General features: G+C 32.4%; 1 protein-coding gene across 4 annotated transcripts in view; it reads left to right on the forward strand.

The window, feature by feature from the left end:
• The window catches only part of LOC111628493 (probable ATP-dependent DNA helicase HFM1), a 109,545-nt gene that overhangs the window by 21,737 nt on the left and 70,378 nt on the right, over positions 1-17,430 (forward strand). For all 4 annotated transcript variants that reach the window (XR_002757184.1, XR_002757185.1, XM_023372290.1 and 1 more), the window contains exons 3-7: positions 4,583-4,630; positions 4,896-4,993; positions 8,567-8,698; positions 9,418-9,503; positions 13,661-13,744. Coding sequence is in view for 2 of the 4 variants with exons in the window: in XM_023372290.1 (XP_023228058.1) it covers positions 4,583-4,630; positions 4,896-4,993; positions 8,567-8,698; positions 9,418-9,503; positions 13,661-13,744 (448 nt within the window). In the remaining 2 variants the exon portion in view is untranslated. The remainder of the gene's footprint in view (positions 1-4,582; positions 4,631-4,895; positions 4,994-8,566; positions 8,699-9,417; positions 9,504-13,660; positions 13,745-17,430) is intronic.

Raw genomic sequence — 17,430 nt, forward strand, 5'->3', positions numbered from 1 at the left:
TGGTGGCAAGCTTTGCGTATAGAGATTTTAAGTACGGATTGTATGTGATGGCGATACGTTCTATTTCTTCAAGACGGCTGTCCTCAACTTGGTCCGATTCCTGTGCATTCCCCGAATATATACGTTGCTGATGTTGTATTAGCCTATGTATATGTTTGTGATACCCGGGTTGGGCAGCAACATGGCGTATGTAGGCTAGTTCAGTATCCCGAGCCTGGATGTTGGATGAATGTGTAAAGGCTCTTCTGATTAATGCTCTAAAGGCTGCAGTCTTGTATGAGCTCGGATCACAGGAGCCGGTCGGAATATATGATGATGTGTACCCGGGTTTATGATATATCGACGTATTGATTCCCGAGCTATCGACCTTAATGCTTATATCCAGAAAATGTACTTCTGATGGGCTAGATTGCTCTATTTCGTGAGTCAACCCATATGGGTTATTGTTGAAGGAATCGACAAAGGTTGTTGCGTCTGGCATTGTTTTCCAGACAATGATGATGTCATATATATACCTCCTATATAATTGGATGTTGTGGAGGTATTGAGGGATGACCTTGTTTTCTAATTGGCATACCACCATTTCACACAGGTCCCCAGAGACCGGGCTGCCCATGGGGACCCCTTTACTCTGTGTGTAAATCTTGCCGTTAAATTGGAATATTGAATTATAACAAATTAGGTGCAAATTGTAGTACTTGGTTGTGTAAAGCTCGGGCCCCGACAATACGAAATAAGATGTCTCTGAGTGCACAGAACGTTGGAGGGAGCTCAATGGAGGGGTAGAGGGACTTAAAGTCCAACACAGTGAAGTAACAGGGTGAAGTGACATTTTTCAACTGTGCTATAAGCTCCATTGAGCTAGAGATGGTGTACAGGTAACCCTCCAAGTGTGGGGTAAGAATGGTGTGGATGGCTTTCTCTAGCTTACAAGTAGGCGCCCTAGCTTTATCCACCACCGGGCGGAGCTGTTGGCCTGTTTTATGCGTCTTTGCAAAGGCGAACAATTTCGGGATGTCGAGGGAGTCAACGGCCACGTTAACAAGCTCTAAGCGTTTAGCTAGATTGGTGTGAGTGAAACGCTAGACTCTGGAATGAAGCTTGTCGATAAAACTTTTTTCCACTCTCTCACATTGGGTGAGTGAAATGTATTCCTGTAGACCCCTTTCATAGGTGTCGCGTTTCATGAGAACTATGGTATTGGTTTTATCAGCCCTGACAAGAGTGATGTTATTTAGTTTCATCCATTTGATCGTACGTCAAAGTTAGATAGTTAGATAGTATAGAATAGAATAATTAGATAGTATAGTATAGTATAGTTAGATAGTATACCAATAGCTTAGATTGGAATCCTGATACGAGGTTATATGGATGGTAATGTTCAGTCTGTTTACATCAGAGTAATGATGGCACAATACAGTTGAGCGTCGATTATCTGAAAGTCAATCATCTGAAACATCAGTCATCCGAAAGAATTCCAGTCGGCAAATTTAAATTTTCACTGGTTCTGCGGCACTGCAATCTTTGGCTATGTCTTGGGCTACTCAAATATTTTACGTTTTTGATATTAAATTAACTTCTGAAGTATAATTTTTTATTGTTTTTATATTTTTCAATCTATTTATTTTGTACAAACAAATAATTTTTAACGATACAATACTCTTTGTTAGGCTTAACATCAACGAAAATTCAACACGAAGTGACACACAATGGAGAAAAATGTCAAGATGGGATAAATTAATATATTTTTTCATACATAATTAGTTATCTGAAACATCGATCTTCCGAGCAACCCCAGTCCCCAATTGATTCGGATAATCGACGCTCTACTGTATTATCAAATATTGCTTCAGAAGAATTCTTTGGGCTTGGATGGAAAGGTTCACTTATTTAGTTCTGTATGATTATACCACTTGGCTAGAAGTCACTATGCACACGTGGTCTACACTGACTATCTTTCTAGGCCTGAGTCGTGGTTGCTTCCCACTCAGTCTCCCTCAGTAGATCTCTTCTCTCATTGGTGACAATCCAAAAGTGACTTTTCTTAACTCCCGTTTTTCCCAGGTTTTCCTCGGGCAGGACCCTTTCTTTACTTTTTTGTAATCTGGCCAATCAGGAAAGGTTTGAAGACAGAAGGAAGAAGAATTACAGGAAAGAAGAAAGGAGTTCCTATTCTATATACAACTATATACAAAAACAAACATGGCGGACAACCACATATGCATAATGTTTCATTATTCTATATCATGTTTTCATATATTGTTGTACAGTGTGTCATGTAACCCTTTCCTTTTACTCTGGTGTCCCTTTTCTCGGGTGCCATGATTGGAGCCTTGTAATTGGTCCGAGATAGTGTCACATGTAAGAGATCTACTTCTGAAGAGCAGAAAATATAAATTGAGGAATTTTTGTGTTTTTAGCTCTCTTGCTTATTGTACTCATCTAGAAGAATAGAAGGTGAGAGATCGGCAGGAGCATCCCAGCCAAACTGGGAGATGGTCACCATCAATGAAGGGACATCTTTGGCTGAATGTGAGCAATTTGTTTCCATTGTGCCGGAATAGTGTGTTATCAGTGAGGGAGATATGTTTTATGTCTTGGACCATTTTATGATTCAAAAGGACAATTAGTTGTAAAATATGAACATTTCATATGTACATGTTTTTGTTGTTTTTCAGGACCAATACATTATTATGAGATCTTTAAGGCTACTGTGTATAAGCAATGTATGGAGGAAAGGGAAGGTATAATTGTGTAAACCTATTGGTTCATGAGATATGTATTAGTTATATTCATGCAATTACAGTTGTGTGAATCATAGAATCGTGTTAATGTGCCACGTGTGCTGAATGCCACCACACATCATGTTGTAGAAACAAATAATTTGTTCTCTTTGTTAACCAAATACGTTGTTGGTGAATGCCCGAGTTCTTTTCATGTTACTTGCTTTTTATACTATGTGGATCTTGCTCTACAGGAGTTACTACAAATTTCTCTCTGGACATCTCCAAACAAATTTTCCTGCATCTTCACCACACCTAATGCATATAAAACTCTCATCTGAAAAAAATAACTATTTCCAATTTTTTACATTCTAATTTTTGTGCTGTCTTGACCATTTTAAACAATTGTTCTTCTGTTTCTTGATCAGAAAGGGGTTTGGTTTCACTTTGTGAATGAAAATCCCATGTCATTCAATCTAGTTTTTACTGTTCTGTCATAGACATTTGTTTGATTTTTCTCCCATTCCACATTCAATTGTTTGGAAGACATTTTTTTGATGTTCAAACATATGTTTTTCATTAGGTGATCTTCAGTCTTACTGGTTTTCAGGACAATTACTTCTAACACCATTTTCTATGTCTCCTGTATTTTTAAAATTTTTCCAAGTGTAATTTACAGTTCCTAACGATACACAAACACACATTGCAACTTCTGTTTTGTTTTTCCCATCTTGTAATATCTTTATAATATGCTTTCTCATATCATTGTGAGGTCAGCCGATTAGGGGTGAGGTGTTTTCGACAGCCGAGCGGTCAATTCTGTCGTGTGGGCGCGGAATGACTCACCGAGACAGGTTTCCCATATAAAACCATTTAATAATATACATAAATCGTTCTTACAACCATCCAATAAGTCGGGCAAGAGTCTATCCCACGATGGGTTTCTGTAACAATTCCCAAAAATCGGAAAGTTTGAATGTTTGATCGGTCCCTGGGGAGCTTTCGGCAATGTGGATGCAGAGAACGATGGCCCCAGGGCACGCACCAGCACTTGTAGTGATGTCCTCGGTTGACAAGTCGAACCTTGACGATTCTGGACGTGACCTCGGCGATCCTAGAGTGGACGGGTTGGCAAAACCAGTTCCTAGGTCGTCGAACAAGTCTTCGTTGAGTCTCGGTCAGGAGCACCAAATCCCAACAGGTGAGCACTACACACCAAAACCCAAGACCCCGTAAAGTTCCCGAAAATGTGGTTTTATCGATTTTTCCATCACGGTCGCCTCTCCATTGGTCTCTCCTCATCATATGGTGACAATTCGAAACCCCATGAAGGGCACGGGAGAGGTCAACGTCGCATCGGAACACGACTCCTCTCCAACCTCGTTTTCTTCGACTTTACTCTATCTATTGTTTAAAATCTTTTAACAAGACAAAAGGTTCGTTGTTTAAATTCGATTTTGTAAGTTCGCTTTTTCGCACTACGAAACTTGACTCATTTAAAAAGTCTTTAATAGCCTGCTTTCGGACCCCGTTTGGGTCCTCACATTATTAATAAATTTTTTGATTGGAACCATTGTTTAATTAAGCAAAGACAAGTAAAATATCACTGTTTTCTTACAAAATGATGCAAACACATCTCTTAAAGCTAATGGTTTCTTCCATTCAAATTAAAATGCTTAAATTTGTAAATTTAGAACAGCATTCAAAAACTTTTTGCCAGGGGTTATAATGTTAATGTGATTTGTTTTTATTATATATTAAATTATTTAGTTAGCATTTAAACAGTACAATATTGTTAAACAACAAAAGATATTCACTAGATTTAAATATTTGTTATTAATATTATTTAATAATTACAGATATCCTGTCTCAGGAAAGGTAAACACTCCTCAATTAAAAATAAATTGGTATGTATAATGATATTCTGCAAGTAAATATAATATTCAATAAATAAATACTAATGCAGTTTAACAAAATTTTGAATTTTCAAAATTTTGTTAAACTGCATTAGTATTTATTTATTGAATTTAGATAATAACCAATTTATATATTTTCCTTACATTATATTTTTGTAGCCTAAATCTAACCTAAAGCTAAATATATACTTATTTTACTACTTATTGAATACAAATTTAGACTTACAATTAGTAAAGAAAATCATTTCTTTTTTAGTATTATTCAAGCAGCACTTGGATGTTTAACAATTTCAGAACCATCTTTAAATCAAGATATGACAAAAATAATGAAGATAGGTCAAAGAATTAGTAAAGGTATTAGTAAAGTACAGAAGTTCATAAAGTTACTGTGCAGTGGGAAAAGTTTAAGTAAAGTTATAATTAAAATGAAGTTTTAGATGTGATATTGCAGTTTCTCCCACAGCAAATACTAGAAATGTCCCCCAGAGGCCACAAAATATGGGGGTAAGGTCCAGAAACCTAACAGACTAGATTTCACAAGAAATTATACAATCAGCAAAAAAGTCTTTCAAAAACTGTAGTCTAAAAACTAAGACATCTCTGTGCAAGCAGTAACATCATCTGCTGCAAAATGGAAATGTGGGCTATACAAATTACAGGTCTCATATGCAATGCCATATGTATAACTTTAATGTCATTACAAATTTATCATTGGACAGTAACATTTTGGACACCCTGTGTTATAAATTAATAAAGTAAACTATAAATGATCGAAATATTAGAAATTATAATTACTAATATTGTTAACAAACAAACTGATACTTCAATTGCATAGTGCAAAATAAATACAGTAGAGCATCGATTATCCGACTCAATTGGGGACTGGGGTTGGTCGGATAATTGAAAAGTCGGATGACCGAAAAGTATGAAAAAATTCATTATTAGTGTAGTATATTATTATATCCCATGTAATTAGTATATTAGTATATCGCTATTAACCTACTTTGCGTTGAATTTTCCTCCATGTTAAGCTTATCAAATTTTTTTTTTTAAATAATAATCGTCGCTATTGTATCATTAAAAATTAGAAAATTAAGCCTCGTTTAAATACTGGCTCCCTTTCATGGTCAATCCAGTGTTGCCAGCTAAAACACACAAAAATAATATTAAAGTAGCCAAGACATAGCCAAATATTGTAGCGCCACATCACTAGCAGACATTTGAATTTGCCGACTAGAACGTGGTCGGTTAACCGAGGTGACAGTTAATCGGGGATCGGATAATCGATGCTCTACTGTACATGTTTTGATTCAATTTCACCACTTTTAAAGTAAATATTTTTTTTTAAATCTATGCCTAAAATAATATAAATTTCAGTTTACAATATTATCTGTGTTTCCTTACATATATAAGTAACCAGTTCATAAAATTATGAAGAGAAATTTTAATTATGTATTCTAATTTGTAAAAAATTGCTTCTTCAATTTTTGCCATCAGTGAAATACTCACGTGACACACGTGGTGTGTCTGCAAAGTTGGGTGAATGTTAGAATAAAAAGAACAAAACAGTAGATATGTGGGAATTACTTTTGTTGGCCTTCAAAGTACTCTTCATGAGACACAACACACTTTTCATAAATGTTTGTAAAACTTCTGGAAACAGTTGTAAAAGTCTTGTTTGGGAACCACTTAAGAACTGCTGTTGTACAGGCTTGAATTGCAGAGACATCAGCTAAATGTGATCCCTTAATGACCCCTTTTAGATGAAGAAACAAAAAATGCCCACAGGTGCAAGATCGGGGAATATGATGGGTAATCCAAAATAGTCACACCATATCGAGCCAAATACTGGCACACACATATTGCACAATACACTGACACATTGTCATGCAGCAAAACTGATCTAGTCTCATAGAATTCTGGCCATTTGTGCTGAATGCACTACAACAAATGTTTCAGAACTGCCAGGTGGTATGTAGCAGTCATAGTTTGACCAGCAGGAACAAATTCCTTATGGATGATTCCATTTTGTCCAAAAATATCTAACCCAAACATGGCTTATCTTCTGATTCCTTACCATTACAAAAACATTTAAACTAGTTGTACTGTACATATATTTTCTGCTCATAGCATTGTTCCTGTGTACTTTGATCAAAATTTCAAGCATCTCCATCACTGTTTTTTATTATTTGATACAAAACTGCACATTGGCCATTGTTCCATTGTTCTTTGATGTACAGTACGCTTCATACAGAATGTACTCAAATGATTGCAACATAAGCCTACTTGCAGATGCACATATTACATGCTAGGAAGTGCTTATGGACATGTTCCATGCACATCCTCAAACTTATCACACACATGGTATTTAAGATATTCTAATGTTCACTGAACATATACCACTTATTCCGTTTAATTGCTTAAATAGCTTTAACATTGTAATTTATTATTAACCTAGGTTATAATAAATTATATTTCTTATCGTTTTATTTCCATCATTTTAATTTTCTCTTCTATAAAATCTGTAATAATTTTTTTTTCATGAGCTTGTATTTCATTAAAATTTGGTTCTCATATTAATGAATTTTAGACTTTTTAATGTATTTTATTCAATTACAAAAAGTACTGTATTTTACAATGTAAAAGCCTGGAGAAATATAAAGAAACTAAACACACTTTTCCAGCAATTAATGCTAATTAAAAAAAATGTTTTCAGCCTGATTGATAAGACTTTGTTGGGTTTTTAAATAGAGATTTTATTTTTTGGAACATAGTATACTTTGATGTAAATCACATTTTTTAAAATGCCTGGAGAAATCTAATTATTGTCTGAACATACAATAAAGTTAAGTATAATTTGTTTTAACATTACATTAAATTTTTTTCATAAACAGTTAATTATATAATGTTATAGCAGCATTGTGTTATAATAAAAATATAATGAAATCTGAGTGTTGTGTACCCTCATAAAATAGCAACAAATACTCATAAATAAATCTTCCATATAAATATTAAGTAGAAAACCATATAGTGTCTTTGAATTACCAAATACATAATTTAATGCTATTTCCAGAGGCAAACATATGACAATGTTTATATGAATTGTTTGACTGTATTGTATTTAAGTAGTATTATGATAAAATTTGAAATTAAAAAACTAATAAAAGATGATAACATTCTTTTTGAAAGAAGATATGTTATCATTTTAAATTATTGTAATTATGTTAATTATTATTTGAGAATATTGTAATGTAGATTAAAACATTGAAAAACTCTCCAAGTTTTATATTTGCCCATTACTGTTCTTCAATGTATGCATTACATGTCACATAGTACACATCCAACTGATATTCGAACTCTCCCTATGCTTGCTAAAGTATATTCTTTGTCACTCCTCCCACAGCGATTCTACAGCTCTTGCAGATTACTTGTTGCACAATAACAAGTGATTCCAAATTTGCAAACTACAGAACACAAAATGCCTTTGCTATTGCAGAGTTGCCATTTTCATTTATGGCATTTCCTAGATGTATTAGGCAACAAGACATTTGAATGCAGATGAGAAATAAAACTTGGACAGTTAGTTTATCAATTGGTGTATGTTGCATACTTCTCAAGTAAAAATTAATTTAATTACAGTAATTTGAAATGGTAGCATTTGTTTTGGAAGACCCTGTACTTATATTGATAGTAAGGATTATCTTAATCTAATAAAAATGTATTTATTTAATTAAAATATTTCACATTTGAATGATTTATTCTGTTGATAAATCGATTAATTAATGATTAGAACATTTATCCAAGGGGGTTCCATTTTCTGGTTCTGTTCATACATTTAAGAGAATATTATCATTATTTAAATTAATATTGTAGAATATTATTTTATTAATTATTAATAAAAAAATTAATTATCATACATTTTTTCAGGTTTAGCTGAATACTTATTTATAGAAATTAGAGGATTTAAAGCATTATTAAATGCCATTACTTTGGCAAAATGTTTTCATGCACGACTATGGGAAAATTCTAAGTATGTTTCAAGACAATTGGAAAAAATTGGTAAATGTTCAAATTTATTTATTATATATTAATATTAATAAATAAATTGTACCGAATTATACATATAAAATAATTATCTGAAAATTATTTAATAATTTAACATTATCAAAATTTATTTTGAAATCTTTGAATTAAGTATTTAGCAATACACTCAACACCTAGAAAATCCAGCACAAATATAACAAAATTTATTGATGAAAAAACATTTTCAATTACATTCAGTAGTTATCATCAAGTTCTGGAATGTTTGAAAATGAAATAGTAATTTCAATTTTTTTTTTTCTATTAATAGAAATAATGTAAAAATTTTATATAAAGAAAAAAATATGGTAAAAAGACATATTATGGAACATTATTGTTTAAAGAGTTGTGCAAATGTCATAAATTTGAATACTGGTACTGTAGACGACGCATGCTGGGATGGTTTAGTCCATTATAAAAGAGCACTTGCTGATTGGTATTTCTATCCATTGATGAGACCAGAACAAGGTGAAATGCATATGATTCATTAAAAAACGTAAAATAAATGTTTATTTCTTGATTGTTAGTAAGTCTCTTTTTAAATCTCTCAAAGTTGGAATAGAATGAGTTTTTTATTTACTTGTTAATTTGTCCTAAAAATGGTTTATTTTTAGAATTATAATATTTGGTGAAATATTTTGTATTTCATGTTATATATAATAATAAAATAAGTTATAAATGAAAGCATTTATTATTAGGTGCAGCTTTCTCTGATATACTAGTGAATGCTAATATAACCAGTTTTCAAGCTATAGAAGATACAAATCCTAGAGAATTAGAAATGGTAGTATTATTATTGTTTATTTACTTAAAAAATACTAATATATATATATATATATACCATATATACAGAAAATAATATATACATAGTTTTAAGCTTTAAAACTATAAATAGGCATACATACGTTTTGATAATAAATGAAATGAAATGAATTTATGACAAATCAAAAATTGTGTTATTTTATATAACAAATAACTTTTATATTTTTGTGGTATTACATTACAATATAACATAAATACTTTTATATTACAGTGGATGATCAGTTAACAAACAATTCGGACTATGAACAAATCAGATAACGAACACTTTCGTGAAAGATTTTTATGTTCAAATAATGAACATCTCACAGAACAAACACAAAAAGAAGCGATGTAAAATAATGAATACCAATTGGTGTCCCCTTGTCTTCATGCAACAATTTGAAATTTTTCAAAGTGTGGCAGATGTTGACATTGATGCTCAACCCAGTATATACTGATCAGATAGTATTTCTCCGAACTTTGAAACTCTCCTTTAAGATTCCAGCCTATTATTTTNTTGTTTATTTAACCTATATAGCAACAAACGTCAGTATTTCGAAATGTTGTATTCTTTTTGATGTAGTAGAAAAATCTCTAACAATGAGTTTTGTAGCTTTCCCGGCTGTTATAACTTTTATATAACAAATAACTTTTATATTTTTGTGGTATTACATTACAATATAACATAAATACTTTTATATTACAGTGGATGATCAGTTAACAAACAATTCGGACTATGAACAAATCAGATAACGAACACTTTCGTGAAAGATTTTTATGTTCAAATAATGAACATCTCACAGAACAAACACAAAAAGAAGCGATGTAAAATAATGAATACCAATTGGTGTCCCCTTGTCTTCATGCAACAATTTGAAATTTTTCAAAGTGTGGCAGATGTTGACATTGATGCTCAACCCAGTATATACTGATCAGATAGTATTTCTCCGAACTTTGAAACTCTCCTTTAAGATTCCAGCCTATTATTTTTTGGACAGAAAGAATTTTTTTATAGTATTTGCGAGACTGTTGGGTTTAAGTTTTGTGTTGTTTTTATTTTTGAAACATGAGAGTATAATAGCAAAGGTAGAGAGTGGACAGAAGATGTCTGATGTTGCTGGGTAGTATGGCTTGAACTGCAGTTCAAGCTTATCTAAAAAAGATACAGTGTAATCAAGAAGACTCGAGCAGCTAAATGAGTAACAAAAATCACATATGAGAAATAAAGAACTGTAGAATGCCCCCATCAGACAAAGTCTGCAGGGCTAGACAAAAACAATGGACAAGTTGGCTTGACAGATATACTAACTTTTAATTGATTCTTGTTGACACAGTTATGATATATACATAAAACGTGAACTATTACAAAATTGACAGATTTTACAATATTTAAGTAATAACAATATAATGCTTTACATGTTGCTCACTTTTTCCTCTCTTTTCTCCTCTTTTTTTTTTTTTTTGGGAGTCTCACGGCACAAAATAAAAAGGAGCAATAGAAGACACATAACAGAAAATACAAACTAATCTACTCATGACACTTTTTCTAATGCGTACAAACACTGGAAGAGAAAAACTAATACATTCAGATGAATCTCCCACTGATCTTCTTTCTCTTGAATATGTTGTATCTCGGAATAAAGTGTCCTTGATTGGATGCAAATGGATTGCTGTCTTTTTGGCCATACTTCCATCCTTGGTCCTGTCATGCTCGACACCTCAATCTCATATCCACACATGGCAAGTGGGAGCAAAAGGAAAAAGGTCCTACTACATGTGGGTCGCGACCTTTTATATTGTACCAAGCAGATATCCTCCTCACGTGACCTCCCCTGACCAATCCGGCTGTCAATACAAAGTGAACTGGGAAAAGATGGTACCACAAACGAAAACAAAAGTGTCAAGGGAAAAACCAAAACAACAAAACAAACAAAAAAAAAATAGTCGTGAAGCACTACAGAACGTTGAAAGAGCTCATAATGGAACCTGAAACTGATCTGACAGCAGAAAAATGCCAAGAACTCTTGAATGAAGAACACCAAGAAACTTAGTGAGATACGTTTTCTTCGGAAAAAGGAGATTAATGCCGACATCTGCTATTAAAGATGTTTTGAAAAAGTGGGAGGATGTCAGAACAATGGACTTAGAAGGGCATCCAAACCAGGATGAGGTTAATAGGCTTAGGGATCTCTACAATGACAATGCTATTAATTACTTCTGAAAAATCGTGAAGAAGGGAGAAAAGCAATCAACATTGGACAGATTCTTTAACACCCCACAAATAGAAAAAACATGACTGATAAAAATGCAAGACTGTGTATACAGTCATCTCCCCTATAACACGGTAGATACAGTAGACCCCCCTATAACGCTTAGATACGTTCCACATTAATCGAATTTTACATTGTAGGAATCATTAAATACATGAGCCAATCACAGCCCGACAGGTGGGAACTTTACGGACTAAGGCTGTTTGAAAGGTTTTCTTCTATAAAATTAACCGATTCTAGACTAATTCCACTCAACATTTCCAAAACACTTATAATTTGTTGGGAATAATCCATATAAACTGTGCTATAAACAAAAAATTGTAGGATTACTTACCGAGTGTGCACCGTTCAACTACACCGTTGCTCAAGCTTGTTTTCGTCGCGGAACAGCGCACGAAACGACGGGCGCAATTTCTGATAACCAATTTTTCGCAGAAAAATAATTTGACCTTTGGAGACATCATTAATATAAATAATTTTTATGGCCGTTGAATAAGAAATGTTTCTTTCACAAGAAATGTATAAAACTAGTGCTGTATTAGACTTACGGTACCTAATTTACATACTGTACAGACGATAATAAACTCAACTTACTAGCCTAAACTTTCCATAGCGTGGTGCTAGACGGTGGAAATTATATATATAATTATAATAAAATTACAATAAATTAAGTTAATATATAATTATATATACAGTACCTAATTTATATATAATAATATGTACAGTACCTAATTTATATATAATACTGTACAGACAATAGCAAACTCAATTTAACCGCCTAAACTCTCCATAGCGTGGCGCAGGGTGGAGGAAAGTAGTTCGGCTGCTCATCCACTATTGGTCCAGATTCTATCAATCTTGTCGCGACACGAGTTGGCGACGACGTTTTAGGAGTTCCTTTATATGAATATTGCTACAATTTTTTTGCTACGTTATAGGAATTTCCATTATAGGAACCCACGTTATAGGGGGGTCGACTGTACGTTCCGTTCTTTATGAAATTGATGTTCTAAGAGTCCTTAAGTACATGAGCCAATCACAGCCTGGCACATATGCAGTTTACAGACTATGACTGTTTGAAAGATTTTCTTCCATAAAATTAATCGATTCTAGACTAATTCAACTCAACATTTCCAAAATACATATAATTTTTTGGGAATAATCCATAAACTATGCTATAAACAAAAAATTGTAGGATTACTTACCAAGTGTGCACCGTTTAACGACACCATTGCTTAATCTTGTTTTTGTCGTGGAGCTTGTCATCAAATACCACTCACGTGCTTCCTGATAAATTATTTTTTTACAAAAAGTCCGCTGAACTTTGGAGACATCATTAATATAAATATAATTTTTATGGACGTTAAATAATAAATGGTTTATGGTAGATGCTCGTTTAAACTCAACGGTTTGTAAAATATCTGCTATTGGTCTAGATTTGACTAATCCTGTCACGACACAAGTCGACGATGACGTTTTACCGAATTTTACAAGTTTTTTTAGCGTGTGTGTACAAATTCTGTCGCAATTTTTTTGCTGTCATATAGGAATCCAAACTATATGAACTCATGTTATAGAGGGGTCAACTGTACATGTATTTTTATTATTAAATATAAATAAATGTAGTAAGAAAATATATAATTTTTAATTTTTGGGGATCTCCAGAATGGATTAATCAAATTCCCATAAAAATCTATGGTAACTTGATAATCAGTTAACGAACAATTTAGATAGCAAACACAGTCTTGGAATGGATTATGTTTGTTAACTAATCACCCACTGTACCTTTCTGAAAAATTCAAGCAATTATAATCTAAATTCAAGCAATCTAAAAAAATAAAATTATTTTATATAAGCAATTTATTTTCAGATTTTAAACAGAAACCCACCATTTGGAAGCTATATTCATGATGCAACATGTCATTTACCAAAATATGAAATATGTATTGAGCAGGTACTATATCTTTATGAATTTATATTTGAAATACCATATTTTCAATATAGTTTTATATTGAATATAAGCTTACATTTAAATATATATAAAAATAATTTAAAAAAAATTATTGTCTGTTATTTCACTATTTATATAAAATATTAAAATTATATAATTATTCCTAAATAAATAAAATTGTCAATTTATGGTGATTGCTATCCATATTATCATAAGAAATGGTATTTTTAGAATGTGTTAGTGTATAACTTATTACATTTTAATTGAAAAATTTTTAAATTCTTACTTTATCATTTTCATTGGTTTTTAAAAAAGTGAATATATGAGATTAAACGCATTGCAAAACATTATCAACAGAAAATCCAGAAATGTAGAAATCAACTTTCCAGTAGTAATCTTAAAATGTTAAACTTGAAATAAAAATAAAATAACTTTAATTTTGATAAAAAGAATATTTTATGTTAAAAAGTGTCTTGCCTGTATTAATTAATTGCAAGAACATAGTTACTTAGGACTACTAATGAACAGTCTTATTATACTCACAACATATTTAATTAACTTTTCCAAAATGCATTTCAGCCCTACTGGCCCTTCCCAATTGGATAACATACAAAAAACAGTCTATGGTGACTATGGTCAACACTACATTAAAACTTAGAAATACAATAATTACAAATTATTACTAGGATTATAAGTTATATCTAGGTCTGTAACAATACAATAATATACAAGTCCAGTAAAAAACCTTGGGAAAAGCTTTGTAATTGATAGCTTTGTCTTATTTGCAAGAAGAATTTTAAAAAATAATACAATTATTTTTTTCAATACAATTCTCTTAATTCACAGGATAAAAATTTGAATAATATAAGAATTCATTCCAGAGGAGCTAGCTTCTTTAAGCATCCTCAAAAAATTAAACCCATAGCATGGTATGAAATGTGTTGGATAACTATTCAGAATTATAATTCTCTTAATTCACAGGATAAAAATTTGAATAATATAAGAATTCATTCCAGAGGAGCTAGCTTCTTTAAGCATCCTCAAAAAATAGTCCTTTTATCTTTTTTATAATTATGGCTATTTTCTTTTTTTTCCCCCTTTAGAAAAAAAAAGAAAAGAAATTACAGAAGAAATTAAAGTATTATAATTCTGAATAGTTATCCAACACATTTCATACCATGCTATGGGTTTAATTTTTTGAGGATGCTTAAAGAAGCTAGCTCCTCTGGAATGAATTCTTATATTATTCAGATTTTTATCCTGTGATTTAAGAGAATTGTATTGAAGAAAATAATTGTATTATTTTTAAAATTCTTCTTGTAAATAAGGCAAAACCATCAATTACAAAAAATTTTTTTCATATAATTGAATTAAAAGAACAAGTGTTTTTTACAGTGGCATACTATGACATTTGATGATAGGGAAACTGTGTTTCTGTAAGTAGCCGACTTCAGGGGCAATCAGTTAATTGCGCATCAGTGATGGTGTAGGGTCCATTCGTATTCGTTTGTTTGATAAACCAGTAAAAACCATAGACTTCTCTAAACATATTTTTAATATCACAATTACATTCTGAATTGCTAGCCATTATATAGGCTAAAATAAAAAATAAAATTATAAAAACTTAAACTATACACTACTCGATTACTGGAATCCTGTAACTGACCCTTTCAAAACCTTTTTGTTTCCAGTAAGTTACAATGTCTATTTGAGTGAACAAACATTTTTGAATCTCCACCGAGTTCTGCTTCAGGTTCGATGGTGTTCCAAGTTTGGAGTGCTCGGAATTCAAATATGTAAATACCAGATAATTCAAAAGTTTGAAATTCTGATATGCGATATTTAGGGCACAGTCCTGAAACTATTGCTTTGGACAGATGTTATATGTATAAAATGACATTAATGCTGGGGATTGTTCTCATATGCATACTTCCATGCATATGATATTATGTCACTTGTCCTTATAATTTATGCAGTTTCCCATTCTGTCAGCCTTGTAAATCTCTAATTTTTCCAATGCTTTTATGTGATCAGTTTGGAATGATTTCCTTATGAGAATTGCATTCTCCGGGTCCACATATATATCTGGGTCCAATGCGTATATTGCCTGTGCTGTGATGTTCTAAACCTTGTCTATGTCAATTTATGTCGTTTTAGTCTTCTTTGCAATGATCTTTTCGTAGATCCTATGTATACTAAGTCTCTGTAAAACATATTATCTTTAATTGGTACTCCATACACTCCTGATGCTCACATATTACTCGGTTTGTCTTTATCATTCCTTAGTAGCTCGTATGATGTTTGGGTTCTTATGTATGCTAACTTGATCTCCTTCATATCCACTATTTCCTTATATATGTGGTGAAGGTTTCTATTGTATTGGACAACCTCGTGAATTGTATTAGTTTTCTGTTCTTGCTCTGGAATCCTGTTGGAACTTACCCCATTGACTTCAGGGCAGGTTGTTGTGTCTGTGGAGTGTTGATCCCAGGCTAACCTATGAATTATACTGCTCCTGTATCCATGAGCATCTGCTATCTCTTCCAGGTGTTTGAGCTCTTTGGTTATGTCTTCTCTGCCAGTGGTGTGTGTATATGCTTTTTTCCTCAGCAATCTTAACCCCTCAGTTCCTGATCAACTTTTAATTAATTATAATTAAACATAAAAAAATACTTCCAGGTGTTTGAGCTCTTTGGTTATGTCTTCTCTGCCAGTGGTGTGTGTATATGCTTTTTTCCTCAGCAATCTTAACCCCTCAGTTCCTGATCAACTTTTAATTAATTATAATTAAACATAAAAAAATACTTAAAACTGGAAAAAAAACGAAAGAAATGCATTAATTTTTAAGAAAAAGCTTCAAATTTTATTTTCCTTTGTCTCATCTTTCTGTGAAATTTGTTTACACAGCTGGATGACCTTGAGAATAGCTGGTGTCCTATTTCCCAGGACATTCTCATAGACGTCTCAGGAGGAGAAGGGTTTAAAGTAGGGTGAATACTAGCTAGACCTATATTTTTAAATATTTTTAAAAAATTAAATTTTTTATTGTGATGTTCGACCCCCCGACTTAATTAAACTTATATATAATAAAATATATTAATTAAAAAAATTTAAAAACTATTGGAGGTCGTTTTTGACATCAGAAAGTAGCTTTAAATAACTTTACTGAAGTCAAATCCGTGCACTAGAACTTTAGAACAATGAATGAAATTTGATAAAAAAATCACATTAAAAAACTATTAAGCGTTAATCGCGCGTCATTAAAGGTTGATTAAAATCGCGATAAATTTTTTTTGCGCGGGTAAAAATTTTTGAAAAAATTTGGAGACTTAAAAAACATCCCAAAAATAAAAAAAATTTTCGGGGGGGGCCGAAATTAAGGCCAAGTCTGCAACCTGGCATAGTCCTAAAGATGAACCTAGAGATAACATAACAAACCATGGCCCAACACAACCTTACTCACTTGAACACCAGCACCCTTCCAACCTACTCCTGTACAACAGGGTAAGTTGGATCGACCTAACGTTAGGAAATAGTTACATCACCCCTAGAGTCGACCACTGTTACGCTACCGACATAGATTCTGACAGTAACTATTGGTACAGTATGTCTTCACCCAACTAAACACTACTAGAATACTAATAATCATAGTTTTCACTATACTCGCACTAACTGACAATTATTCTGTG

This window comes from Centruroides sculpturatus, unplaced genomic scaffold (genome assembly GCF_000671375.1).
Source record: "Centruroides sculpturatus isolate CEXI.00-Female unplaced genomic scaffold, Cexi_2.0 scaffold488, whole genome shotgun sequence".
NCBI lineage: Eukaryota > Metazoa > Arthropoda > Arachnida > Scorpiones > Buthidae > Centruroides > Centruroides sculpturatus.